The following is a 26,489-nucleotide window of genomic DNA, read 5'->3' as shown; positions in this document are numbered from 1 at the left end:
GGAAGTATCTTGGGGGCAAATTTAATGCTTCCGTTTGAAATAGCATTCCACCTTTGAAAGCCTTCCATTTTATTGTTTGGTCATCAATTGCTTCTTCTCCCTCCCCTTGTAACTGTGCAGGCAGAGTAGCTGCCGGCCGCAGCCTGGGGTGTGTGGTAGGATGTCCTTAGGCAGCTGGGTCGAGGTAGTGGTCATTTTGGCAAACACCCTTCACTGAAGGGCTGCCGGCCAGTGATAGGAAATCAAGAAACCAGAAGCTTCCTTGGGGCTCTGGATTTCACTGCAGTAGTGATGTGTCCAGAAAGCAAGCAAGCCATGATCAGCATTGGGGATGAGAAAAATGTCCTAATCGTTATGTATAACAACCCCCTCCCCTTTCTTCCAATCTAATGTTCCTTCTCTTGTTTTCTACCTGCCTGGACTTCTAGCCCTCTCTCTTCCCCTGCCGCTAGCCCTAAATTCTGCAGAAGTACTTTGCCCAGGAAACAGGACAGGTAATGAATGACGTGTAGGCTGGGGACCCCACCAAGCCTCTAGGTTCCTCTGCCCATCTGTGTCAAGCCAGACGTTTTGTGTGAGGCTGTTGGCCTGAGGCTTCCGCTTTTGTTTGTGGCTCTGGTGTAATCTGTGACCCCTCCCCTGAGACATGCCAGTGAGGGTCTGCTCTGCTGCCCGCTGAAGCCCCGGGAGAGGTGGGGTTGGGCTGGCCCTTCCCTTCCCAGCTTGGGAAGGAACCTCAAACCTGGGCAGAAGCTCTCACTTGCATCTCAGTCTTCCTGTGGCATGTTCCTGCTCCCCACCCGTCTCCCTCCTCCCTCTGTTTCCCACCACCCCCCAAGCCCAGAAATGATCTGCCACCCACTGTGCAGCTTGGCCCTCACCTTTGCCTTCCCGCCCCCTCCACTCCCCACGCAGCTGGCTCTTCTCCCTTTGCAAAGTCCTCTGCTGCAGTTTGGCTCCTTATGTTTTGCAGGCTGCTGTGTTCTGTGTGCCCATTTCCTGTAACGATAATGAACAAGACTATGTGGAGCGTTGAGATTTTATAAATGAAGAGGCTTGTTTGCCCCCAGCTGCCCTGTGGGTGGGCTTCAGAAATGGATAGTGACCTTAAATTTGTGGGGGAGCCATGGCTTGGCCAAACATAGCAAGCAGATGTTGTTTCATGCTAGAAAAGAAAAAAAAACAAAAACAAAAACGAGAACCTTCTTCACCCCATCAACAGCAAAAACTTTGTTTTTGTCAGACTCACAGACCAAGCCTTTAAACCCTTGTTTTTTGGAAATCCAAATGCCTTGACTTTATCGGCCAGCAAGTTGTAACATGCCCTGACGCGGGCCCAGGGTTCGGCGCCTAGCTACATCCAATAAGGGCTGCAGAAACGGAGAGAGACCTGGAATTCACTTATGAATTCCAAATATGCAGACTGCAGGCCTCTTGAAACCCTCCAACAAGTCCCTTCTCTTACTTGAAGTCATCGCCAGTGGCATTGGGGGTGGGCCAGACTTAGTGGTGCAGAGAAGCTGGCATCTCCCTCTCCGAGAAGCGGTGGTGATGGTGCAGAGATGGGCGACTGGGCGGCAGAAGGCACAGGCTCTGCTTCAAGGTGGGGCAGCCCCTGAGTTTTGCTTTGACCCTGTGGAGAAGGAGGAACAGCTTGGGTTGAGTGGCTCAGGCCTCCTGGTGACTTGGGGTGAAGCATGCACTAGAGTCAGCGTAGGCCTCGGTTTGGGTTTCTTTGGTTTCCCGTGGATGTTGCATGCCCCGCTGGATAAGGGAGCTCTGCTGGTGAAGTGAGTCTCTTTCTCCAGGTCTCTTCAGCCCCTTCTTAGCCTTTCCCTCCTCACATTGCCTGCTTTTTCTGTGCTTCTCTGAAGTTCTCATTTTTGTTTTAACTTTCCTACAGTGACCCGCACCTTGATAGGAACACTTTGCCTAAGAAAGGACTCAGGTATCTGTGTTTCCTCCTTGCATCCATGCCATCTGGTGTGGCTTTGGGGCTTGGCTGGTGAGGGTTCGGGCTGGGCTGGGGTCTGTGCTTTGGCCACCGCTGTAGGACCTTGGACGACCCCCTCCCCTTGCACCCTCTCATTCTCATCTCTCCATTTGTTGGCTTCCTTGCTTGGGCAGAGGCTGTGCTTTTTCAGGCTTAATGTGGTAAAACCATGTCATGAACAACATCCCTGGGCAAGCCCAGAGAGCAGTTCCTGCTGCTTCTGGGGCCAGTGAGTTTAATCGTTGAGCACTTCACCATTCTGTTCACGGGCTGTCCTCCACGACGAAGGACCTAACTTGTAGCATGTTGATTTGTTAGCCAGGACAAAGGCAAAGGAGGAAGGAAATATTATCCCCAAATTTGAAAATATTTAACTTTTGAGCCACAGAAAACTGCTAAGGATAGATACTTTACACTTATCTAAACAGTGGAAAATCTGGTCACTTTTCAATGCCCAGTAAGACATGAATGTGATCAGTTTTTGGTGTAAAGAAAGAAAAGGACTATGAGGATGCAATTGTCCTTTCATCCATTGTAAGCCGTGGCGTGGGCCCATTTTTGGTGCTAGTCCTGGTAAAACAAGATGCTATAAGTCCCATTGCTCACACCATCTACTTCACTTTGCCCATCAGAGGAACTTCAGTTCTAACACCTGCCCCGTGGTCTTAATGTCTTATGGTTGCAGCTGCCATTTCTCCTGCTCTCTAAACACCTCCTTCTTTGCAGCATCAGCTTTACCCTGCACTAAGCATTATATGCTTTTGCAAAAAAAAAAAAAAGAAAAAAAAAAGAAATGGAACTTGGAATGAAATGTTTCAACGCTGTCATGTATGTCTATAGTTAATAACCTGTAGCTCTTAAGGCCGAGAGCATTTTGAACAGTAATGTGAGGTAGGTATCAATGCTTCCTTTCAATAGGAGATCCAAGGAAAGCCAATTCTAAATATCTAAGAATAAAAGTATTCAAAAATCCCCCACAGATATCCTGTGGGAGGAAGTTCAGGAGTGTGGCCTTAGAAGGGGGAGCTGGCAAGGCCTTTGGTACCTAACAGTTTTCATCAGGCTTATGAGGGCTGGTTGTTAGTAACCATGCTAGATGCTTAAATGACAGCCACCTTTAGTATGAATTTGACACCGATGGCCCGCTGTTGCCCCAAAAGGAAGCTAACCTCTCTAAATATAAACATTTCAGAATGCTGTATATGCTTCTGGGCCAGATCTATCCTATGAAAATGATGTAGCTCTGGCTTTTAAAAAGTGGTTTTCAAAAAAATTCAGACTAAGGATATGTGACAGGCTGTCTTCAGGCAATTGATGTGACCTGGAAAGTTACATGTCCATCAACTAGAGTAAAAACATAAAGAAAGACACATTTTTTTGTTCCTTCTCATTCTCACTCTTCCTTTCTAGCTCCCTCCCTCCATATACACACATCCATTACCAACACACCAGCAACTCCTTTTTTTTTTTTTTAAGCCAAAAGAATTCCATTGTGTATATAATCAGTGGCCACCCCATCGTAGTCTGTTCATAAGTCCAAGGGTGCTCTGGCCACTTGGGCGCTTTACAAATTTGAAATGCTGCCTGTGTGCATAATGAGAAGAGTGTAGATTTTGAAATCAGACAAAATAAATAGAAATCTTGGCACATGACTCAAGGCAGGTCCTCACCAAAGCTTCAGCGAGATAACGTCTGTGAAGTCACCTAGCTCATTGAAGACAGTCAATTTATCATCACCAAATGTGTCTCAGAATAAATGAGGAGGTGTACCGCATGACTTCTGAAGACACTCCCCTGTGTGAAACCCAATGATTTGGGGTTCCTTTTATGAAGACTTGTTTATGCTAGATTGCAGCAACCGCTGTAAGCATCGGTGTCCTCACACCTTACCTTTTCATGGTTTCTGATAAGCTGTCAAGGTGGGGGCTTTGACATGACACTGTCATGAATCAACATGTTACAGATACACTCAGTGACGGCTCTTTTGAGCGTTCACCAATCTTGCTCCCTTTATGTAGTCCCTCCAAACTGAAAGGAATTGCAATTTTCCCCAAAGGCGGCCAAGTAGCAAAAAAAAAAAAGGTTTTGAGAAACTTCACAAGTTTCAGGTGTGTAGTGATCTGATTTTTTTTTTAACATCATCTTTGAATATATGTGTTCATCGTCAGCTCCATGGAGTTCATTTTCATAAGCGTTGTTCATAGCTAATCCCAGCTTGTCTGTCTGTCCAGGTATACTCCCACCTCCCAGCTCCGCACACAAGAAGACGCAAAAGAGTGGTTACGGTCCCATTCTGCAGGAGGCCTGCAGGACACGGCTGCCAATTCCCCCTTTTCCTCTGGCTCCAGTGTAACTTCTCCCTCTGGAACAAGATTCAACTTTTCCCAACTTGGTGAGTAGCCACTTGGCATTAGCTGTGTTGACCAGCTCCGTAGGGCAGAGGTTAGCTTGTGTGTTGAAAGAGACATGTGGTCTCATTGCTCTCAGTATCTGATCAGCCCTCAGCCATGTAGTTTGATTACAGGAGATTGATAGCAAAAGAACCAGAGAAAATAGAAGGTTTGGTATTCTAATCAGTAATTTTCTTTCCGTGGTTTATATAGATAGGGTTAGAGCAAAGAGCAAACCATCCCATTCTTGGGAAGAATGTATTCTGTTTCTAAGACCTCTGAAGAAGTTGGTTTTACAACATATCCCATGTTTGGTCATCCGCATTGCTTGACTAAGCTAGAAATAAAAATCAAGTTTTGATTGACACATATTGGAAATGCCCGTAACTGAAATAATGCTTTGACCGGCACAGTGAGGAAAGAGAAAGAATTTGTAACATGGTCCCTACTGATATGTCAATGGATTATTTTTGTTTTATTATTATTATTATTATTATTATTATTAAATTTCACCTTTATTGAAATATCACTGACATATAAAATTGTCAGATCAGTGGACTCATTTTTAGAGACGAACACACCCAGCCAGATGCATAAATAGGGTAAAAGAGAGCAATCCAAAGCTTTATAGGAAATCATGTAAAAACTGCATATGATCAGATAGCAAGTATTGTATACAGTGAGAAAAAGGAAAGATCTGTCCTGGCTAGAATTACAGGCGACGGTTACGTGAAGGTGGCAGGCTAGGAATTGAGTCTTGGAAGACTGATAGAGGGGGAAGAAATCTTTTCCCGTCTCATCTCGTTCTTCAGAGAGGCAGCCTCTTCTGAATATTGTGAATAATAAACCCAAAGTCTTTAAGGACAGGTGTGGCTTGTAATCAAGTATAACTTAACGTTTCATTTTCAGTAAACTAAATTATACTTCTAAAATATTACACCTTATTAAAATGGACAGGATTTTAATAAGAAAGCCGGTTTCGCTGAGGTCAATGCGCCCCCTTTGCACTGAAGCTCTTTAGGCTCTATGATTCAGTGTTCCCCATCTGAGGCGATGAGACCTATGTTCCTATTGTTCTTTCTCAGCCATAACTCTTTGAGGCAAGAGTTTCTTGTCATGCACAAATGCTTCCCATCTGATCAAAAGCCCGGTTGGACTATTTTGGGCTTTTGGCTTTAGAGAGAATTGTTCCAGATGAGCCCAGGGAGTAATTAGCTCATGCCTGGAAGGTGACACTAGCTTGTCTGAACGTGCCAAGTTGGAAAGCTGAGGCCCAGAGCCTTGCTTTGGAACTGACCCACCTTTCTCCCTTATTTTTAGCTCTCAGTGTGTAACTCAAATGCTGATGTGACTAGAAAATAGACAAGGGAGGGAAGTTGGCAGAGGCGGATGTGGCTGATAGTAAGCAGTCTCCTCTTCGTCCCCATCCAGGATTTGAACAGAGACATGAATTTCCAACCTTCTGATTCCATTCCTTTTGTTCCAGCGAGTCCCACTACTGTCACCCAGATGAGCTTGTCCAACCCGACCATGCTGAGGACCCACAGCCTCTCCAATGCCGATGGGCAGTATGACCCGTACACGGACAGCCGCTTCCGGAACAGCTCCATGTCCCTGGACGAGAAGAGCAGAACTATGAGCCGCTCAGGCTCATTCCGGGATGGGTTTGAAGAAGGTAAGCAAGGAGCCTCGCCATCTCCCAAATTAGGCAGTGGGCTTCACGCTCCTCTATGCCAAGTTCACTTCATGGACCTGTAAGCCCACCTGTACGTGCCTCCAACTCTTCCACTTACTCTGGGGGTCGGGCTGGGGACTCTGAATAGGAGGGTCTGACTCTTAATTAACCTCACAGGTCTTTAGGGAAGAGGCTGCTGAAATCGCTGGTTAACCTTATTGCTGACCGAATTCTGCTCTGGGCTTCTCTCTCTCTCTTGGACGTGGGCCATAGCTTCTTGGCAAGCGCCTCCATCTTGAGGTTCAGCCGCCGGCTCACCATCTTGGCAGAGCGAGTTCCTGGAGAGTTCATTTTGCTGTGCTGACGCACCTATGGCTTTGGGGAGCTGTGGACAGCCGTGCTCCTCTACTCCGCTCCAGAATTTTCTGCTTCTTTATTCAAGAGTCAGTTTTTTAAGTGTATTGCATTCAGTGATGCCCTTTTCCTTCTTTGCTTGCTAATTATGAATATTTGGGGTTGGATTTTTATGTTTTGTTCATTTTGATTAGAATTTGGGAGAAAAATACTGTGCAGCTTTGCCAGTCCTCTTCCTAACTCGGGTTATTTCTCTTTCCCTTTATTCTTTCAGTCAAAGTGTGAGTTAGGGGAGCAAGCAGTCGAAATATTGTGCAGGGACCTCATCCACTCCCCCAAAAGTTTCCCAAAGGTGGGGCTGATAGGACATTGGAGGCAGTACTCATTGACTAGTGAATGGTTATGGATATGTAGTAAGACTACCAGGGTTTGAATTCTAGCTTCACTCCTTCTTAGGTCTATGATCTTGGGTAATTACTTCACCTCTCTGTGCCTCTGTATTTTTTCACCCATAAAATGGGAGTAAATAATAGTACCCAACTCACGGAATTATGAGAATTAAATGAGACAATATATACAAATGTTAACCCAAAAATGTTACATGTCATAGGCTGTAGACACAGCTTCGGCATTAGTGTCCTGGCAGCTGGAAGTCCCCAGCCAAAGGATGGGGGGACTCTTGGAGCAAACGGAGCCCAAGCTGAGGGCTGTTATCTCTAGCTGTGCCTTTTTTTTTTTTCTGCCAGCAACAGAACAGAATGTGGGAAGGGAGTCATAGGTGCTTCCCTCTGCTCCCAGTTCCTCTGAGAGAGAGGAAATATGCCCAGCATCCTCCTGTTAGGAAAGAGCAAACAAACCTGTGACTGTTTCGGAAATCCCTAAACAGGTCAAGAGGGAAAGAAATGCAGGATATGGGCTTCTGCTTTGCACAGTGTACTTTTTTTTACAAAAGTTTTAAAGAGTTTAGATACAGAGCAGTTGCCCTCTGGTTAATCTCTTCAGCGACTTGATTCTCTTCACCCTGATTTATGTATCATTTGTGTCCAGTGACATTCAGGGAGCAAACACAAGTCTGTAAATCCATATATGGGAACCTGCTGGGACAGGATTAAGTGGGGGTGGGGCTCGAGTGGCTGAGAGTGTTTCTCTGGATTTAAGAGCTGAGGTTAGGGCTAGAACCACTCAGAGCAGTAATACTGGAAGATATGTTGACCCTGAGGCGAAAGAGTAGGCAGTTCGTCTTGAACTTTTCTTTGCAGTCAGTGTGCTCGCCAAGCATGGCCACGGAGCATTTCCCAGCCCTCCTGGTGACGACTCACATGTGGAGTGTACCCTGTGCCGTATTCATCTTCTCTGTCATGTGTGGACCTGAGTGAACCATGTTACAGGACTGAAACTTGTCCAAACAAGCAGACTTTGCCTCATAAAGGTCCAGGACCATTACAGTATCCCATCAGATAGCTTTTATTTATTCCATCTGGAATCAAGCTGTCAAGCAGCACAACTGTGGAATATCTGGGATGTCAAAGTGACATTGATAAAAAGTGCTTGCCCACAAGCAGTGTCTAGACTTTTGTAAACCTAATGATTCATGATGACGTAGGACTGAAGCGCAGAGGTAAAAATCAAATTTGGGGGGAAGGGGTAGGGACCATTGTCAATATGCTATGAACACATAACATTTTCGTCTTTGGGGAAATTTGGCACCAGATTGATTTTATTTCTTCCAGTGTTGTTACCTTACAAAGATAAAATAGGACTTGTGCAATTAGGTGTTTTTAATTCCATTGGGTAGAGACTTTTTTTCCTTTCTGAATTTATAAACAGTGTTTTAGAAACAGTTGGAAAAAATTCACATCTCATGTCATCTCATGTTTGGGCACAACAGAATCCCCTTATAAGAGTCAGCAAGGTATATCACATGCCAGAAAGCAGGATAGAAATTTAGGAAGAATTAGCACAAATACTTGTGTGAGGTTTTTGTGGGATTTAATTAGCACCTTCCATTTTAAAGGAAGCAGGAATCATAAATATGTAGATTAGATACAGACATGGCCCACCTGCAACTTTTCACAGTTATTTCAGGTAAATTAATTTTCATCAGCTGCATTATGCAGTCATAAAGTCAACTTGAAAAGCAAACATTTAGGGAGATGCTTGAGGCATTTTTAAAATGGATGTCTTTGGAGGGGGAAGAAAAAAAATCTAGTGACTTGCCTAATCATCCCTAAGAGCTCGTGCAGCCTAAATCAGTTCATATGGAATCCACAGGAGTAGAGCTGTTTTTAATAAAGAATTCTTATATTGCAGCTCACTAGTGTTTCTTGCCTCTGAGTTATAGTTGCAATTCAAATCCTGGCACCTTCTCTGTTAGCAGTGAGACTTTGGGTAATGGACTTGACCCTGCTCAGTTCCTATTCGCTAAAATGTGGAAAATAGGGACCGGCCAAGTGGCTCAGTTGTTTAAGAGTGTGAGCTCTGAGCAACAGGGTCGCTGGTTCAATTCCCACACGGGCCAGTGAGGTGCGCCTGAGCTGAGCTGCCGCTGAGCTGCTGACAGGTGGCAAGATGGCTCAGCTGGTGAGAGCATGTGCTCCTAACAACACGATTGCTGGTTTTAATCCCCCATGGGATGGTGGGCTACGTCCACCCTCAACTAAGACTGAACACAGCACCTTGAGCTGAGCTGCCGATGGGTGGCTGGATGGAGTGTCTGCCCTTAGCAACAAGGTTGCTGGTTGGACTCCCGCTCAGGGTGATGGGCTACACCCACCCACAACTAAGATTGAACACAGTATCTTGAGCTGAGCGGCCGCGAGCTGCCAACGGGCAGCCAGATGGCTACTGAACTTGGAGCTGAGCTAGCTGCGCCCTCCACAGCTAAGATTGGAGGACAACAATTTCGCTGTTCCCCTTCCCCAATTCCCCAACACTGTTCCCCTTCCCCAATTCCTGAACAAAATCTTAAAAAAAAAAAAGTGGAAAATAATTGTACCTGCTTCAAGTATTGAAGTGAAGATTGGGTGAGATAAATCCTGGGAAGCAGTCAGCAGAATGACTTTGAAAAGGCCTTACAGCAAGTACTCAGTCAATGGTAGCTATTGTTATTATATAATTGTGTGTTTTATTTTATCCCTCTCCCCAAGAGCCATTTCATCCCCATTTTTGTTTATGGCAAATTTGAGGCCACAGAAGTGACTTGAGGACTTTATGTATCCAGGACTAGATTCTAAACTCTTGATTCTCAGCCCTCTGTTTTTCTACTCAATGCTACCTTGACATTTGGCTCTGCCTTGGCCACAGCTGTCCTTTCCTACCTGTCTGAGGTGAACTGTGATCCTTCATCTGTGATCCTTCTCTGTTTTCAGTTATACATACTTCCTTTGTTGGTTGAGGGGGCAGTTCATTAGCCCTCAGAACTGCATCTCATTCTCACTGGCTGCTTCGGCAGTACCCAGTGGGGGAGTGAGAATTAGAGTGTGATGCTACGTTCACTTCTTTCTCTGCTCCTGACTACCCGTGTGTGCTTGGCCACATGACTTAGCCTCTCTGGGCCTTAATTTACTCTTTTGTTAATTGGGGGTAGAAACTCCTGCCCTGTGTGGGAATATTAACCTACAGATTTTCTGTGATGAGGAGGATCACTTCAATAGCATAAATGAAAAAGTGCTTTGACTAGTAGGAAGCTGAATATATACATATGAGATGCCCAAGTGTGATGTCAGAGCACTTGATGGCTGGAATATGCCCAGTTGTTTCTTCCTGTTTAGTGACTTCACCCCTACCTAACGCACCTTTCTTCTCAAACATTGGTCCTGGCTTGTGCCTATCTGTAGACTGAGTGAGGGGCTTAGGGAGCAATTCTAAAAGATACCAAAGAGCTTTACAAAAAGAAAAAGGAAGCAAAATAAACCACCCAGAAACCAGTAAACCAAGTCGGGGCAAAGCAGCCTCTAGACAGCAGATCCTGTTCCCGAATGTTGTGTGACCTTGAGCAGGTCATTTAATCTCTCGGGGTTTCAGATTGCTCAATGGCAGAGGTGGCCCAGAAGTTCTCTGTGGTTCCTTGTAATTTTAAAACATTGGTGGTATATACATATAGGGAGAAAATGCATGGCCTGTTTTTGCTGTTTGGCTTTATAACTCTCGTATGCATTTTGTTGTCCAAAAGTATCCAAGCCACGTAACCCAGGCCCTGCCTTGGCTCAGTTCACTTGAAGAAGGGCCAGCTGCAGTGGTTCAGGCAAGCCACATTCAATCTGGGGTTGACTCTGGAAGTCGAGGAATCTTTTTTTGGACCACAGCCTTGCTGTTGCTATTTACCAAGTGAGAGGAGTTAATTACGGAGAAAAATAAGTCTCTCCACCCAAACCCTGCCAGATGTGCTCTTCTCTGCCTGTGGCCCCAGCTTAAACTGAGATATTGCTGAAGACGGTTTGTCAGTGAGTCTGCAAAGTGGAGAAATATAAGAGAAAAAAATTTGCATTTCCAGCAGCCATAGATCCATGCAGCAGCCCTGGGCAGGTTTCTGGAGCAGGCGTCTGGCATGGAAATACGATCAAAAGGTTTGATTAAAGGGTGGTCATATGTTACCCTCGTATCTTACCCCAACTCGGCCTCCAGTATAATCTGACTTACTATCTGTGTCATAGGGCTGAAGCAAGTTATCCCTTTGGAACATTAGGTCACTTGGTTGGGACGTGAGAAGCCTCTGTTACATGTGTGGACACATTAACACTGAATGCCTTTATTGGCCGTTAACACCTGAAACTGATTTTTTATGGAGCATGAGTCAGATGAGTCATGAATGGAGGAAGAATGGAGGCAAAGATCCAGAGCTCTGGGCGTCGCTGAGGAGGGTGGATGTGAGTGATGGTGCAGGGGCAGCCTCAGAGCCGCAGAAACCTGCTGAGAGACAAGAGGGCAGGGCAAGCCAGGAGCAATGTGGGTTCAGAGGGAGAAAGCCCATCCAGGTGGCAGTCAGGGAAATAAAGAAAGGCTCCATAGAGAAGATGTCAGTTGAGCTTTCCCTGGAGGTTTGGGCAGACAGAATGAGATGCACCCCAAACAAAGGGAACTGCACGGGCGGAGATTGAGTAGACAAAGTACTCTCCAGGCATGCTTGAGAGCAAAGTGCAAGACTCATAGAGTGATAAGAACACATAAAGGGGGAATGGGAGCTGGGGGCGGGGGCACCTGAGTGGTAGGGTGAGCCGTTCTTCAGATGTCTTGTGGGCAGGGGGCTTCTGCCGACTGCTGACCCAAGTTCATTCCTTGGGTGATAAACGAAAGCCATTTAGTGCACGTGGAAGGTGTGTCCTGAGTCTCCCACTCTCAGGCCACAGGTGAAGAAGGCACAGTGAAGGAGCCGAGGTGTTCCATCCGTAATCAGGAGAGCTGTGCCCAGTTTAAAGGTCTGCAGTGTCTCCACAGGCATCTTCCTGTCAAACAAGTTGTCGAGAGATTACCAAGAAAATGTCATTGAAGAATCTGGTTCCCAAACAGAGAAGTCAGTCAGAATACCTTGTCCTAGAAAAGACTGTGCTTTAAAACTTCATGAAAACAAATAATAAAATGTCTCCCCTTGGCTGAGGGCCAGAGAATCATTGCGAAGAGAGTACAAGGATGGTTCTAAATCAAAAAGTACCAATCAGACACAGAAAAAAACACCACCTCTTGCTTGTCACTTTGTAGGTATGATGGAAATTGAATCTATATCTCAATGGATATGTTTTCAAAACAAATGTTTATAAACAAATGTTCATTCATCCAGAATGAATTTACTATGGCCAACAGCTTCCTATGTTCAAAATAATCAGCTCACCCCTTTGCATATACAAGTGACAGGTGCTAATAGGGCATAAAATATATATACAACACAATCTCAACCCTAAAAGAATAGTACATTTAAAAAGAACAATAAAATATGCTGGAACTGTAACAGGCTGCCACTGGGTAATGGAATTACACAAGTTATGGCTGTGAATAAGCTTTTTAACACTTCTCTGTCCTTGAAAATTTTCACTCAATAATCATGTATTATTTTATAGGAAAAAATCATATTTAGAAGGTTTTAAGGGAAAATGTGGCAATAAAAAGGTGCTCGAACTCCCTTAACAAATTATTCCTTATTTGACGCTGACCTATGGCCAAACCAGGAAAGATTGGGCCAGAGTGAGATTAAGTTGCTCTGAGTTTGGTAGTTGCCTATAATGCTGAGTTTCTCCTCTCCTCTCCCCCTTTTTAGCTCCACAGGAGCCAGCTGTGCAATTCACTTTTTTTTTTTTTAATAGTTCATGGATCCTCGCTCTCCTTGGTTTCCAGCACGTCATCAATTTATTCTACAGTAAGTATAAATCAATGCTGTGTAGCTATGATCATATGAGTTGGGGTTCCTTTATCAAATATGTCAAGAATAAAATATAAGCATTTTTCCTAGAGAGAGTATTCTCATTATAAAGGGATTAATTAGGGAACAATATTTGAAGTTCACAAACAGCTATTGATTATAATGTACCAACCAATAAATTGGGAACGGGCTGCTTTGTTAGGTGGTAACTAGACAGAACATGTGAGAAGCCTTGACCACCTGCTGGCAGAATCTAAAAATAAAAGGCCTTGAACAACTTATTAATCTTCGGTCTGCCTCAGTTTCTTTAATTGTAAAGTAGAAAACATAACCGTCCCTACTTTGTGGGATTGTAATGAGGATTAAATGTTATGCAAGTTACATTTCACTACAATATAAATTCCTTGAGCATAAGGATTTTTTCTGTTTTTATTCCTAATGCCTAATAAGTGTTCAAAAAATAGGTTTGCATAAAATAAGAAAATACATGTAAAGTAATGAATACAGTGCACATAGCGCAGAGTAAGCGCTCATAAATGTTTGCTATCATCAATGAGAGTTTTACTGAATGAAAGCCAGATGTAATCAAATATGGCATTGGATTTTTTTCAGTGGTACTTATTAGCTTTTTATGGTTATGTGCATAACTATTTGGGATGCCTATAGGAAAAGAAATATTTTGTTAATTGAGAATTAGAAATTCTATAGCTCTTAATTCCATAGAGGACAAGTGTTTTAATAATTCAGTTTTTGATATTGCCAGGTTTCTGAGCTATATCGCAGGACAAACTACATATAGTCCCTTGTAAGAAAAAGGCCATCCCAGAATCAAATTACAGAGACCACTGCCTGACTGTTCTTTTTAAGAACTATAGCAAGAAGGACTTAAGTGATTGTTGACATGGTCTGATATGAAGGACCTATAAACACTCTCTTCTGCTCCAACCTACCTCATCCCTCTATCTCCAAAGTACCTCTTTCCCCAGCCAGTCATCTTGTCTAAAATTTCATCACAGCATCCTGGCTTTCATTTTAAAGGCTTTATGTATAGTAACCTTGGGGAGGGGTTGTTTAAGCTGTTATCTCCTAGGAAAGCATAGAAATGGCCTTCTGTCAGCTAGTGCACACACTAAGTCTTTTTCTACAATGAAACACTGATATGTGTATCAGAGATGGTCCTTTCAAACCTAGATTCACTTCTTCAACAGTATTTACTGGCATTCAGTATATGCCAGGCTCTGGACGAAGCCCCGGGGATATGGTTTAAGTGAGAGAGAAGCCTGCTGCTGAAAGAGGAAGCCGGAGGCATCAGAGGGCACTGAGGAACATAGGCCTTGGGACTGTCATTTCCCAGGGTTGGTGCAGAGCAGCCATAGCAGACATTTCAATGCCCAAGCCCCTTGTTTTCTCAGTGGAGTTCCCGGGATGTCCTGTCAGCACAGAGGGGTGGGCCCTTCTCAGAAGACTGAAAACTGGGGGGCTGGCCTGTATCAGCCAGCGTTGGAGGGCAAGAGCATGCGCTTCTCCACCTTGCAAATTCACATGGAGGAAACCGGCGCTTGCAATGTCCAGCCACACCCCCGCACGCCAACCACTGGAAGTCCTTGCCGGCAGAAGCCACTCTTCCAGTGGTACTTGTTCTGGGTGTGTAGACATGAAGCTGATGTTTTCATGAAATTAGAAATTGCCCTTTCTGAGTTGATATAAATGCACAAATCACCAAAGACCTATTAATAGTTTTTAATTCATCTGCCTAGCAAGAGACCTGAGGTCTCATCTTAGTTTTTTCTCACTGTTTCACTTGGGACCAATCACCCCATCATTCTAGGTTTCTCTCAGTTTTGCTCCTGGTGTCGGAGCTAGGCGAGGTGGTCAGTCTCTGACGTCCCCACAACCTTTGACATTCCACCAGTCATGGAGTCAGACGTTCCTATTTACTGTCTCTTGCATTGGCCTTCTCTGAGAATATAGGTTACTTTTACAGACTTAAAAAAAAAATAGCCTAACATTTGAATGACTAGTCTGCTAATTCCAAGGAAAACTGCAGATCTGGCTAGACTCTGCTACCAGCAAATACTGCTGTGTGGTCCCTCATCTATTATTAGCCACTTGGCGATGATGAAATTCTGAAACAAATGCTCAGGCGCCTTTGTAAATGTTAAGGTGAACAAGCTCTTATTTGTTGTCTACAAAGAGATCTTTGGAGTCTCTGAAGTTGTCACCAACCCAGACCAAAGAGTCTGTTTAATAGCTGAGTGTTTTATAGGCTATTATTGGATGATAATAGGGTTTTTTCCCTGAAATCTCTGTAATTCTTGGATATTCAAGAATGCTCGTTCAGCCTGAAATGTGCCTGTAATTTTAATTGCAAAGGCAACATGATGCTAAACAACTGTTGTGGAGAAGTCATGGCCAACCCATGGAGCAGAGGAAACCTAAGAGGCCACATCTGGCATCAGACTTGCTTCCTTGGTTGGTTAGGGAGCAGCAGTTGAGTTCCCAGGAAAACTGCTAAATGGAGGGAGGCCTCTACAGTTCCCAGATGTACAGAAGAGCAGCAGCAGCTGGGGCAAGGTGCAAAACACATGATTTCTCCAGGTTGCTGTTGAGAACAGGGGCCCAACACATAGACAGGTGGGAACAGTGACCGACGGTGGCGGAGACATGGGAAGGAGTGTTAGGCCTGTTGATAGAAATGGTTAGAAGTAGGACTGGTCCTATATGGATGGTTCAGCCTGCTATCCGGCCTCCATCGAAATGTTATCTACCAAAATGTTGGATAACACTGACAGTCTCACCATTAACTTTTCCCCTTTGGATCAGACTCAGAGTATGGGGCCTTGTTTCTGGAAAGCCTCCATGAGAATAGCTATACTAAAAGAGCAGGAGAATGTTCTGGTTAAGATCATAGGCTCTGGAGCCAGAGTACCTTGGATTCGATCCCAGCTCCACTTACCAGCTGTGACCATGGGTAAATTACTTAACCTCTCTGTGCCTCATTTTCCTCATCTGCAAAACAGAAAGTGACAGTATTAGCACCTACTCAAAGGGTTGTTCTGTGGATTAAATGACTAATGAATATAAAGTACTTGGAGCAATTGCTGGCGTGTGGCACTATTCAATAAATGCTAGTTATGATTAACCAGAATGTAAGTAACATGAGATGGAGGGACTTGGCCATGTTCACAGCTGTAATCCAGATTGTTAAACAGTGCCTTGCACATATAAGAAATCAATAAATATTTGATAGGTGGTGGCAGAGGTGGGGGTGAATGGATAGATGGACAGACAGAGAAAGAGGGGTGGATGAATATTATCTGGGAGGAGAGAGTGGGCCTTGAGGACATCTCCAAACCGTCTCTTGAAAGTGTTTCTTAAATCAGGAGATTGTCCAGCTGTGTGACTTAGGCACGATACCGAACCTCTCTAAGCCTCAAAAGGAATACAAACAAACCTAATTTATGGAGTTACTGTAAGGATTAAATGATTTGGCCTAGGTATACCTAAAAATTAGTTGCTATCGTTAGGAGCCAGCCTGGAGAGAGGGGGCTCTTGGGCAGGATCAGGACTGAGGATAGTGGGGAGCAGAGAGTGAAGGGAGATCAGACAGGAACCTGCCCCAGCTGACAGGTGTGGAGTCTTCGGAGTCTACATAATCCTACCCCTTTGCATTCTGAGTAGAGAAGTAGACACCAGAGTCAGATGCTACCCATAAAAAAATAATGGGTTTACCACTAGTAAAATTGGGTTAGGACACTTGGAGGACCCAAGGACAAAATAGGGTCCTTATAGATTTTCACTCATCTACCTGGCTTCCAAGTTACTGCTGCACCCTGGGGAAGCGTGAATGATAGGATAGAGAGTAGGGCAAGAATACTTCAACATTTCCAGAAAGGGGTAGGGAGATCTTCTTTTATGGTCCCCCTTGGGAACCTGAGGAGAGGGAAAGAAATGTTCCCCTTGCAGCAGGTTCCCTCAACCTATGTGGGTTCCCCCTATGGGAGGAGAAAGGTAGTCATGCTGCCTCCCACTGGCAGATAGCTGTGTCACCATGGACATGGGACCCGGCATGGAAGGTTCTGCCAGTAAGAGGGCCCACAGGCCTCACAGGTAACTGGGAGACTTGAGCTGGGGCAGCAGGAAGGTGAAGGTCACATTTATCCTTTTAATCTGGGATGTTACCACACTGACTGATAGGGGCTTCCAGCACCCCTCACCTTGGGAACCTTCTTGCTCTGCTGCTCCTGCTATAGTGCCATAGACAGAAGAGAGGGAGGACAAAATTGGGCAGAATTAACCTATGAGCAGTTCTCCCTGCCCTCAGGTAGGGTTGCCACCTAGTTAAACACCCAGTTAAATTTGAAATTCAGATGAACAACCATTTTTTAGTATAAGTATGTCCCCAATATTCCATGGGACATACTTTAACTAAAAAAAATTCTAATTGTACTGAGTAACCTGTATTTTTATTAGCTAAATCTGGCCAGCCTGCCCTAGCTTATCCCCTCATCACACCCTCTCCTGAACCCCTGACCCTATGAACATACACGGGCGAAGGGGGCTCCTCACAACCAAAGTCAACTGGAGTATTGTTCTCAATTCTTCCCAACTTCATAATATAATATGCTGTTTCTGTTTGGCCTTTCTGATTATCAAATTGATTGAACCAGTTTACCCAGAAAAATACACCAGGAAAGAGACTAATGAATTTTCCAGCCTGTTGTAAGTTTCCAAATACTGTGTTCCCTGTGGGCTGGACTACATGGTTTTTTGTTCCTCAAGTACTCTAATTCCCCTGTGTTTTCTTTACAGCCTGAAGAAAAATGCCAGTCAGAGGTAAGGGACAGTCTGCTGGTTGGGTTTCCTCTTTCACTATCATCAGTTATGTTAGCCAGCTCAACTTGAAAATAGACGCGCAAAGCAAGTAACTCTCCCTTGTCATCCATAGATTCGCAAACTGCGGCGGGAGCTGGATGCCTCCCAGGAAAAGGTTTCAGCTTTGACCACCCAGCTGACAGCAAATGTGAGTACAACCACAGGGCGTTAGCCATCCGGAGGGGAGGCAGCCGCTGCTACCTTCTGAGCATTAATTACCCACAGGCCTCCTGCCTCTGAGCACCATGGAAGCAGCAGTGTAATAAATAGGACACAGGCTTTATCATCATGGGCATGAATGTCAGCTCTGACACTTACAGGCTCCGTGCTTTGGGCCAGTTCTATAACCTCTGAGCTTGTATCTGCTCATCTGTGCAATAGGCAAGGAGCATACCCTTCAGGGTTGTCAAGTGATCAGTGTCTGGAATATAGTAAGGACTCAAACATGTTCATTTCCTTCCCTTCCTATTCCTGAAAATTTTCATCTAAGGGGGGAAAAATAAATCTAAGGCTCCACGATAAATAGCTGACTACTCTGTAATTATAATATACACAATTACGTGTTCAGGAGACACTGCCAACCGGCATTCAATTCAGCAACTGTTTATATGAAAACTATGCCCCAGGCACTTTGGGTTCAAGAGCAAATCAAGCAGAGTCACTTACATCTTTGTGTTCTTTCTCTGGTACAGCAGAGAGACAAAACCATTTTGCTATAACATCGTAACTGTTAGGATAGAGATAAAGGGAGAAGGTCGTGGGGATATATGGGAGGAGTACCTAATTCAGTCTCGGTGGGGTCGGGGGAGGCTTCCTGAAGGAGGTGGCACCTGGTGGACACTGTGTACGGGAGGATGCATGGGGAGGACAGCATTCCAACCAAAAAGAATAATTTGTGCAAAAGCCACAGGTGAAAAATCTTGGTGCATTTGGAAACGATAAGTAGCTCATTTTAATTAGAATCAATGGCTTGGATGTGGGGAAGAGGAGGGTGGAAGGGAGAAAGAAGTGGGAAGGAAGGAGGCATCAAAGAAATGTGAGGGTCAGGACACATCACAGAAGCTCTCAGCTGTTAGGTGGAGAGCTTGGGCTCCCTCCTGAAGTTAGTGGAGCCCCAGCTGTGTTTTAAGCAGAGCAGCGAAGTGGTCAGATTTGCTCATAGAAAGCTTTCTGACTGTGGTGAGGTTATAGGAGTAGAGGGCACAGAGTAGAGGCAGAAATCCCCTACCCCATCAGACCAGTCTGTGCAGGGGTCCTGCTGCAGGGCTGACGCTCTGAAGGCAGAGCCTGAGGTTTGGAAGGTGCCGAGATGTCCCTGAGACAAGGCTTTCTTGCCGAGGCGTGCACAGCCCAGCCTGAGACCACAAAGGCATGTGTGCAAGCGTACCAGAAGCAACCTGTGTGACCCCATAGCATGCTGTTAAAATGAAAAGCAACTTCACAATGTCATTTTCCTTGGACTAGGAAGCTGAGTGAATTCCAAAATAACATTTACCTGGAGTTTTTGCCCAGGCAATTCCTGGCTTGAGCCTGAGTCGACTCAAGGAAGCGCCTAGCGCAGTGCTTGGCCCCGGTTACGAGCTCAGTGATCGGCGACTGTTCTCACTAGGGTTCATTCTCCTGAGTTCTCTCACATTTCTGGAAATCTCATAATTTTTTCAAAACCCTAACATCTGAGGCCACTGTTTATGGTGTAATCCTTATTTATTTTCTTTACCTCTTAAGCAATCAGTACTGACATTAAAAGGACACCAGAAATAGATGGGAGATCTGAATTTTGAAGCTTAGATTCTATTCAGAAAAACAGCAGAGGTATTCTGTGGGTGGACCTTTTTCTGGGGAACCATTTGAATCCAGAACCAACCCCAGACCCAATAAGCAAGGATCTCCTGCGTATAATCCAAACATGTGAGGTTTGACAGCAACCCCCTCCTAAGTGATTCGGAGCTACTCCCCTAGCTAAGAATTACACCTGTCAGTTGTCCCTTCCTAAGAAAAAATAGTGATTAACTTACAACGAACTTGGATTCGTTCTTCCGATGACCTTGTACTCCACAGGACCTTACCCTGGGCCATGTGGAACCCTGCCGTCTGTCAAAAGAGTCAGAGTGACATTTCCTCGCGTTACTATTACTCTAAAGTGTGTTTTGCTCCTCACAGAAGCCATTAAATCCAGTATTGTTTTAAAGTAAATATTTAGTCTTACCCCACACCACCAGCAATGCTAACGCGTTTTATTGTCTGCCATGTTTCCCACAGGCCAAGCTGTGTTTGTTTTTCTAGGACAAACTACTCAAAGCCACCTTCTCTGGGTGTTTTTATACCACTCGTGTTTGTTTTCCCTGGGAATGTGAGAATGGTGCTTGATGAGAGGGCTGTTGTGTGGCTCCGAACCAGGCTCGCACCGGCCTCAGACCATTATTTTCATAGTTGAACTCAAGACACAAAAGTCAGTCCTCTCACTCTGCAGCTAAATGCGATCCTTGGTTCTTCGGAGCAAACGCGGTTTCTCCTTGAGCTTGCAAAAACACTTTCTCACTAGCAGGCTTCGTGGGGTCAGGTTTTTGTTTTTGTTATTAATTGAATAGAAGATATGAATACCCACAAAGACAATCAATGGCGGCAATCAAACAAAGAATTGAAATACATCGTAATTCAATCATTTAAATTTGACCTTGTCATTCCTTTGAAATGCAAGGCTAGCAGTCATCCTTTTCTACATCCATGTCCTGGCCCGATTCCTTCATCCCCTGTGTGACCATCTTGAATTAAATTGGCTTTGGTTTTGCCACATTCTCCAGGGCAGATCTATTTTAAAATGCTAAGGCATTTTCTCAATTTTGAGAGAGAGAGAGAGAGAGCGAGAGAGCGAGCAGCAAGAAATGGGCTAGTCCGCTTAACATTTCTGTTACAAATGGTCCTGCTCCCTGCCAGCTCCTACGGCTGTTGGAAAAAAGACTCAACAGTTGACCCTAGAGATGTCTTACCCTCAACTGGCCCTGTTTGATGATGTCTAGCGACAGAGGCCTGACTCACTCCTCAGATCTCTCCTCCTTCAGTTGCAGTGTCCACTGACCCTCCTCACAGCCCAGACCAATGGCTCCTCCCCCACCCAGTTGTTTTCCAGATTTTATTCTTCACTATGTGCATCAGCCACCTTTCCCTCTAGGATTTTCCAGCATGATCACATCTTACTTCTCCCAAGACTCTCAAGTATCCTGCTTGTCCCTCTCATTCCTCCTGTAGCCCTCTATGTATCTACCCACCCCTCTCCTAAAACCCTTTCTTGATCTCCCTACTCTCGTGTTCTCATAGTACCTTTTGTCACTTTCTCATTCCCATACTGCTTCCTTTCCCCCACAGTGTCCATTCATTCCTGTTCGTAATCCCTTAACAGTTTATAGGCCATTTTCATGTGTACAGTTTCATTGAATGCTCCCAAGAACCCTGGGAGGAAAATAGCTATGGCTTCCATTTTATAGATGAAGAAATGGAGGCCGATAGGATTAGATGACTCGTCCATTCTTTATTCTTGGTTTTAACAATGTTACCAAGATCCTCAGTCCACCAAGCAATATGTCTCCTACCATTCTGTGGAAGAAGAAAGAAGGCTTAATGTTGGAACACTAAGTTGCATCTTGCCCTTGAAGAGGGTTGCAGAGAAAGGGGGCAGGCAGGAAAACGTCATGTGTCTCAATTCTAAGATATGCATTTTAACACCTTTGAGAATTGGATGCATATTTTAGTGATAATTGGCAGCATTTTAAAAAACGTCTATTCTCAATTCTAAGAGGCACATTTCTCAATTCTAAGATATACATTTTAACACCTTTGAATATTGGATGCATATTTTAGTTATAATTGGCAGCATTTAAGAAAATGTCTTAGTAATATAGAAAATAATGGTGCATTTGATGCTGTGTTCTAACAGAGGTATATAAAAGTGCAGAGGAGCTCAGGGAAAAGTCATAACTCCCTGGGGGAGCAGGGGAGGAGTTCTCTAAGGAGGTAGCAGGTGGTTCTTTCAGTGGCTTTTTATTAACTAGGATTAGAATAAGCAAAATACGCCAACCACTTTGTTCATTCATTCTGCAAACATGCTCAATATGAGCCTCTACCATGAGCTTGATGTTTTATGAACAAAAGGTCGTCCTGATGTGTAGTAGAGACAGGCGTGAATCAGCAATCACAAGAGTACATGTATTTTTTACTGTGATGCCACAAGGCACGTAGCAGCAGTCCAGTGTGCTTTCTAGAGGAAATATGATGGAACCAACCCAGGCCGGAGGTGTGATTGAAGGCATGAGCTGAGAGCTCTTGAGAAGGTTATGCAAAAATCAGACACAGAGGCAAGTGGGGAAAGAGTGGTCCAGGCAGAGAGGAAACCATGTATAAAAGCCCTAGGTAGGAAGAAGCACGGGGTGTTTAAGGACATGAAAAGTTATAGTAACTGGATCTCAAAGAGTGCTGGGCAGTGGTGCTCAAGAGGCTAAAGAATTAGACAGTGGCTAATTCATGTGGCCCTGTGAGGATTTCAGTCTTTAAGACCCAGCACCCTTTAGGCACTCTTACCTTACCAGGTAATGTAACTGAGGCTGTGTCTGTCCCCTTGCAGGCTCACCTCGTCGCAGCGTTTGAACAGAGCCTTGGAAACATGACAATCAGGCTCCAGAGTTTGACCATGACGGCTGAGCAAAAGGTAAAGCAAAAAGATGCCTTTTTCCACCCCGCTCAGAGTTAACAACCTAAAATAGCATTCTCTTTCACTCCAGAAAATTGTATAGATTTTAGTATATTTCTTTAGCTATTGGAATTGAATCGCAAAGAGCAGGTCTGTTGAGGTGAAAATGCCACCTACGTGGAGATGTAGTAACTGCATCAGTGACAGAGTTCCTGATGTTTTCATGTGCTCATGAATCTCCATTAAAAAGTGACCCAACTTCGTGTTTGAGACAAAGGCTTTGTGGAGCTCCTTTATTCCCTACCCTCTCCTGTTGAAGTTAAGTTGCACTTCAGTTGAACTCTGAACAGAACTTTTTTTAAATCACCAGTATTTTGTTGTTGTTCCCCAGGACTCGGAACTGAATGAGCTAAGGAAAACCATTGAGTTGCTAAAGAAACAGAACGCAGCTGCCCAGGCTGCTATTAATGGAGTAATCAACACACCGGAGCTCAACTGCAAAGGTAAAGGAAGAGAAACAGCCTTCACACTGACTCCCTGCCTGCCCTTAGGAGCCGTCCCCTAGCAATGAATGATGCAACCTCCCTGCCGGAGAGTGGGGCTCCATGTCGTTCAGACAGGTCCTGGAAGGCAAATGCTTCGTCCAGTTACTTCTGGCCTCTAGGAAGATAGCATTCCGTCTCATCCTCTTCTCTGATGCATCTCAAAAATGGAAGGAAATATATTTCTATTGGCAAAGTGTCCAAGTATTTCAGAGCCCTTAACTTCACTAATGCTTTGATAGTTACTTATTGATGTGGGACAGCCTGAAATGGGTTCATCTCTTATTTGTCCAGGAAAATATTTCTGAGTAAGTTGCTTTGTCCTTGTGTCTCTTACTTGGCGGGGGTGGGGGAGCAGCGGCGTGAGGATGTTACCTCCTGCAATAATTATATTACCAGTAATAATAGAAGTCACAGGGCCGGCCGAGTGGCACACTGATTAGGAGTTGGCTTAGGATGCCAGCTCTGAGCAGCAGGGCTCCGGTTCAGATCCCACATGAGGGCCAGTGACGCTGCGCCTTCTACAGATAAGATGGTGAACAACAGCTCGACCTTGAGCTGGGCTGCCATGAGCAGCCGTCCAATGGCTGGCGAGTGACTGCCTCGCCCGGGAAGAGCACAATGATAATACCAACATGGGCCAGTGAAGCGACGTCCTCCACAACTAGACTGAAGAACAAAAGGACAGCAACTTGTCTGTTCCCCTTCCCCGATTCCCCAACGCTGTTCCCCTCCCCCAATTTCCCAGTAAAATATTTAAAAAATAAAATAAAATAATAAAAGTCATAGTGATAGCTAACATTTATAGACCACTCACTGTGTTCTAAGCACTGTGCTCAGTGTTTTAATGATTGAATTATTTCATTTTCTTTCCGCAAAGCCTTATGAGTGCAATACTAGTCCTCTACGCATTGTACTGATGGGAACACTGAGTTGCAGAAGTGACAGTCACTTCCTGCGGTCACAGAGCTGTGAAAAGCAGAAGTGGGACTAGAACCCAAGTCTGTCTGACTCTGAAGCCGGTGCTGTTCAACTATGGTGTAGTTCTGTGCTCATAAGGAAACCTGTCTGCAAACTTTATTTTGGAATCACTGCCATTTCTGGTGGTGTAATTTCTGATACCGCGCTTACTTCAGATATGAGGTCTCCTGCAAAAGGGATGATAGAGTTGACATGAGAAGGATTATCAAGAGCTGGTCAGGCAGAGTGGAGGGAAAAGAGCATTCCAGGAAGAGGGAGTAGCACTTGTAAGGCTTGGCGTTTCCAAGGGGATGAAAGAAGGCTCCTGTAGCAGGAGGCGAGCAGAGGAGAGAGGCACTAAAAACATAGGTAACTTGTGCAATTCAAAAACACATTTTAACGTCTACCTAAAGCTTAAGAGAGCTGGTGTGGGGGAAATTCTCTCTAAGCCTCCCCTGACTTCTGTTATGTAAAGTGGTGAGAGAGAGAGAGAGATTGAGAGAACCCTCATTTAGTTGACAAAACAGGGTATGGCACCCACCTGCTCAAGGACCTTAAAACCAGCACTGGGGAACTAAGGGTGATGTCTGCAGGGAGACACCTAGTAGTCCTTGGGTTTGTGGATTTAGGTGTAGAGGTCATTTTGGGACAAAGGAATGGGCTCAAGGCAGCAGCTGCTGATATCCCACCTTGGTCCCCAGGAAATGGTACCTCCCAGTCTGCAGATCTCCGCATCCGCAGACAGCACTCCTCTGACAGCGTCTCCAGCATCAACAGTGCCACCAGCCACTCCAGCGTGGGGAGCAACATAGAGAGTGATTCAAAGAAAAAGAAGAGAAAGAATTGGGTGAGTGTACATCCAAAGACTCATGGGTACTAGCTGAATCAGTCTCAGAATCAGTGTCCCCCAGCTAAAGCCCAGGCTAGCTCTTAACTTCAGAATGTAGACCTTTGGGAGTAGATCCAAAGAAGTGACTTGTGGGTAAGTTTCTACTCAAATCAGTGTTGTGCACAGCCAAACACTAGGATTTATGAAGTAACCACCGCCTTGTGGTTTTTCTGTTTCATGAGACTTTATGTGAAATACTCATCTTTCATTTCATATGTGTATCATTTCTTCCTCATCATGTGCTGAACAGAAAGTTCCAGGTACTAGAGCAGTTACTCTTAAGTGATTTCTTCTGAGTCCCAAAGTACTTTTGGAGTGTGTATCACTAATTATCCCATCGTCAACCATAATCCTTATCTATTTACACAATTGCCTATGATAGCTTTAAACCACCCATCTCTGAAAAATGTTTGACCATGTCCTGTAAATAAAAGTTTCATAATATTGATCAGCAGTTAGTGAATAAGTTTAATAGAAGCAGTCTCCAGTGCAGCGTTGCTCAGTGTTTCCATAATCCCAGTGAGCTCCTTGGCTTCCTATACTGTGGTGCCTTGAACAGTTTTCCCCTTTCTCCTGGGGAAATTCCGCTACCCTCTCCCCACCTGATCTTTAGTTCTGCTGTTGAGGCTGTGGAGTTCTGATTGACAGTTGACGCTCCCTGTCTCCAGGGCAGCGATAGCCCAAGTTGATCTGGAAGTTGGCCCATCCTCAAAAGGTCCCATTTATCAATGTTGACAGCATCGTGTTTTCATAGTAGCTTGGATGTCCTCATTCATTCCATACATTTCTCACTCATTTTGTGTTATCTTGGATGGGTGGCGAGGTCTAGTGACAGAGGTGATGAGGACTTAGTAATTTTGGTTATTGATGACTTGCAATGGAGGTCATCTAAGAGGACAGTTCAGTGTGATCCTCTCATCGGTGTGATTAAATTTTTTTCTTTAAGTTACTAATGGCTTTTAGTCAACTCATTTGCTATGACTTAAATAGAATTAACTCATGCTGCTGTTTCTAATATGCTATTGATAAATATGATCGGATTTAATTATTAAAGTGATGAGAGTCATAGTCTATGAAAAATCATGATTATCCATTTTCTTCAGAAAACACAAGTTATTCATTTTTCTTTAAGATAACCCTTGGTTATCATTGCAATTGGGGAGAATGGATAATTGGCATCCTCAGATAATCCCAAAGTGTGATTCTATCTAAATTTTGTAATCTCCTCTTCCATCTGGCAGTTTACCGGTGGTAGAGGCACAGATTTAGGTTGCCGACTTACGTGCCAAATCCTTCTGTTTCTATGACTACTCTCTGGAAGTACGATCAGAAGTAGGAAATGAGAGAGAAGTAGAATCTAGATTCACCCACAAGCTGGACATGGAGTTTGATAAGGATGAAATGTTAATGGGAGAAAAAAATCCCATTAATTATTTCAGAACAGCCCATTTTCTGAATTTCTCAATGGCTAAGAAAACCGCCAGAGTGTTTTCAGAAGGAAAAAAGACTTTAGGAAAAGGAAATAACTTTTTAAAAGACCTTTTTTCGAGATGTAACTTTATATTTTGGCCTACATTCTTACCATGACTTTCAAGAGAAGACATTGCACTTTAGTTCTTTGTATTCTCATTAGAATTTTCAGATAATCTCATGGTTCAAGGAATTTGTGATATGCCAGTTCCTTTTTCCCAATCTGGTTAATAAGTTTCTTTACAATATCCATTTTTTGAGGAGCAAGTGAGGTGGCTAATTCCCTGCTTATGGTATTATTTTATATACGT

The 26,489-nt window shown here is 44.4% G+C and overlaps 1 protein-coding gene across 11 annotated transcripts in view; it reads left to right on the top strand.

Moving 5' to 3' along the window:
• The window catches only part of NAV2 (neuron navigator 2), a 738,710-nt gene that overhangs the window by 679,393 nt on the left and 32,828 nt on the right, over positions 1–26,489 (top strand). For 7 of the 11 annotated variants that reach the window (XR_002125006.1, XM_019651383.1, XM_019651379.1 and 4 more), the window contains 10 exons: positions 429–494; positions 1,904–1,948; positions 4,225–4,385; positions 5,870–6,058; positions 12,706–12,758; positions 17,574–17,597; positions 17,710–17,784; positions 22,252–22,335; positions 22,709–22,820; positions 24,521–24,666. Coding sequence is in view for 10 of the 11 variants with exons in the window: in XM_019651383.1 (XP_019506928.1) it covers positions 429–494; positions 1,904–1,948; positions 4,225–4,385; positions 5,870–6,058; positions 12,706–12,758; positions 17,574–17,597; positions 17,710–17,784; positions 22,252–22,335; positions 22,709–22,820; positions 24,521–24,666 (955 nt within the window). In the remaining variant the exon portion in view is untranslated. Of the gene's footprint in view, positions 1–428; positions 495–1,903; positions 1,949–4,224; positions 4,386–5,869; positions 6,059–6,331; positions 6,345–6,616; positions 6,698–9,430; positions 9,436–12,705; positions 12,759–17,573; positions 17,598–17,709; positions 17,785–22,251; positions 22,336–22,708; positions 22,821–24,520; positions 24,667–26,489 lie in introns of all 11 variants that reach the window. The other 4 variants (XM_019651381.1, XM_019651382.1, XM_019651386.1 and 1 more) reach the window with 3 other exon arrangements.

The sequence above is a fragment of the Hipposideros armiger genome, unplaced genomic scaffold (assembly GCF_001890085.2).
Source record: "Hipposideros armiger isolate ML-2016 unplaced genomic scaffold, ASM189008v1 scaffold_159, whole genome shotgun sequence".
Lineage (NCBI taxonomy): Eukaryota > Metazoa > Chordata > Mammalia > Chiroptera > Hipposideridae > Hipposideros > Hipposideros armiger.
The sequence above is the reverse complement of the archived record's forward strand: the minus strand, read 5'-3'. Positions and strand labels throughout refer to the sequence as shown.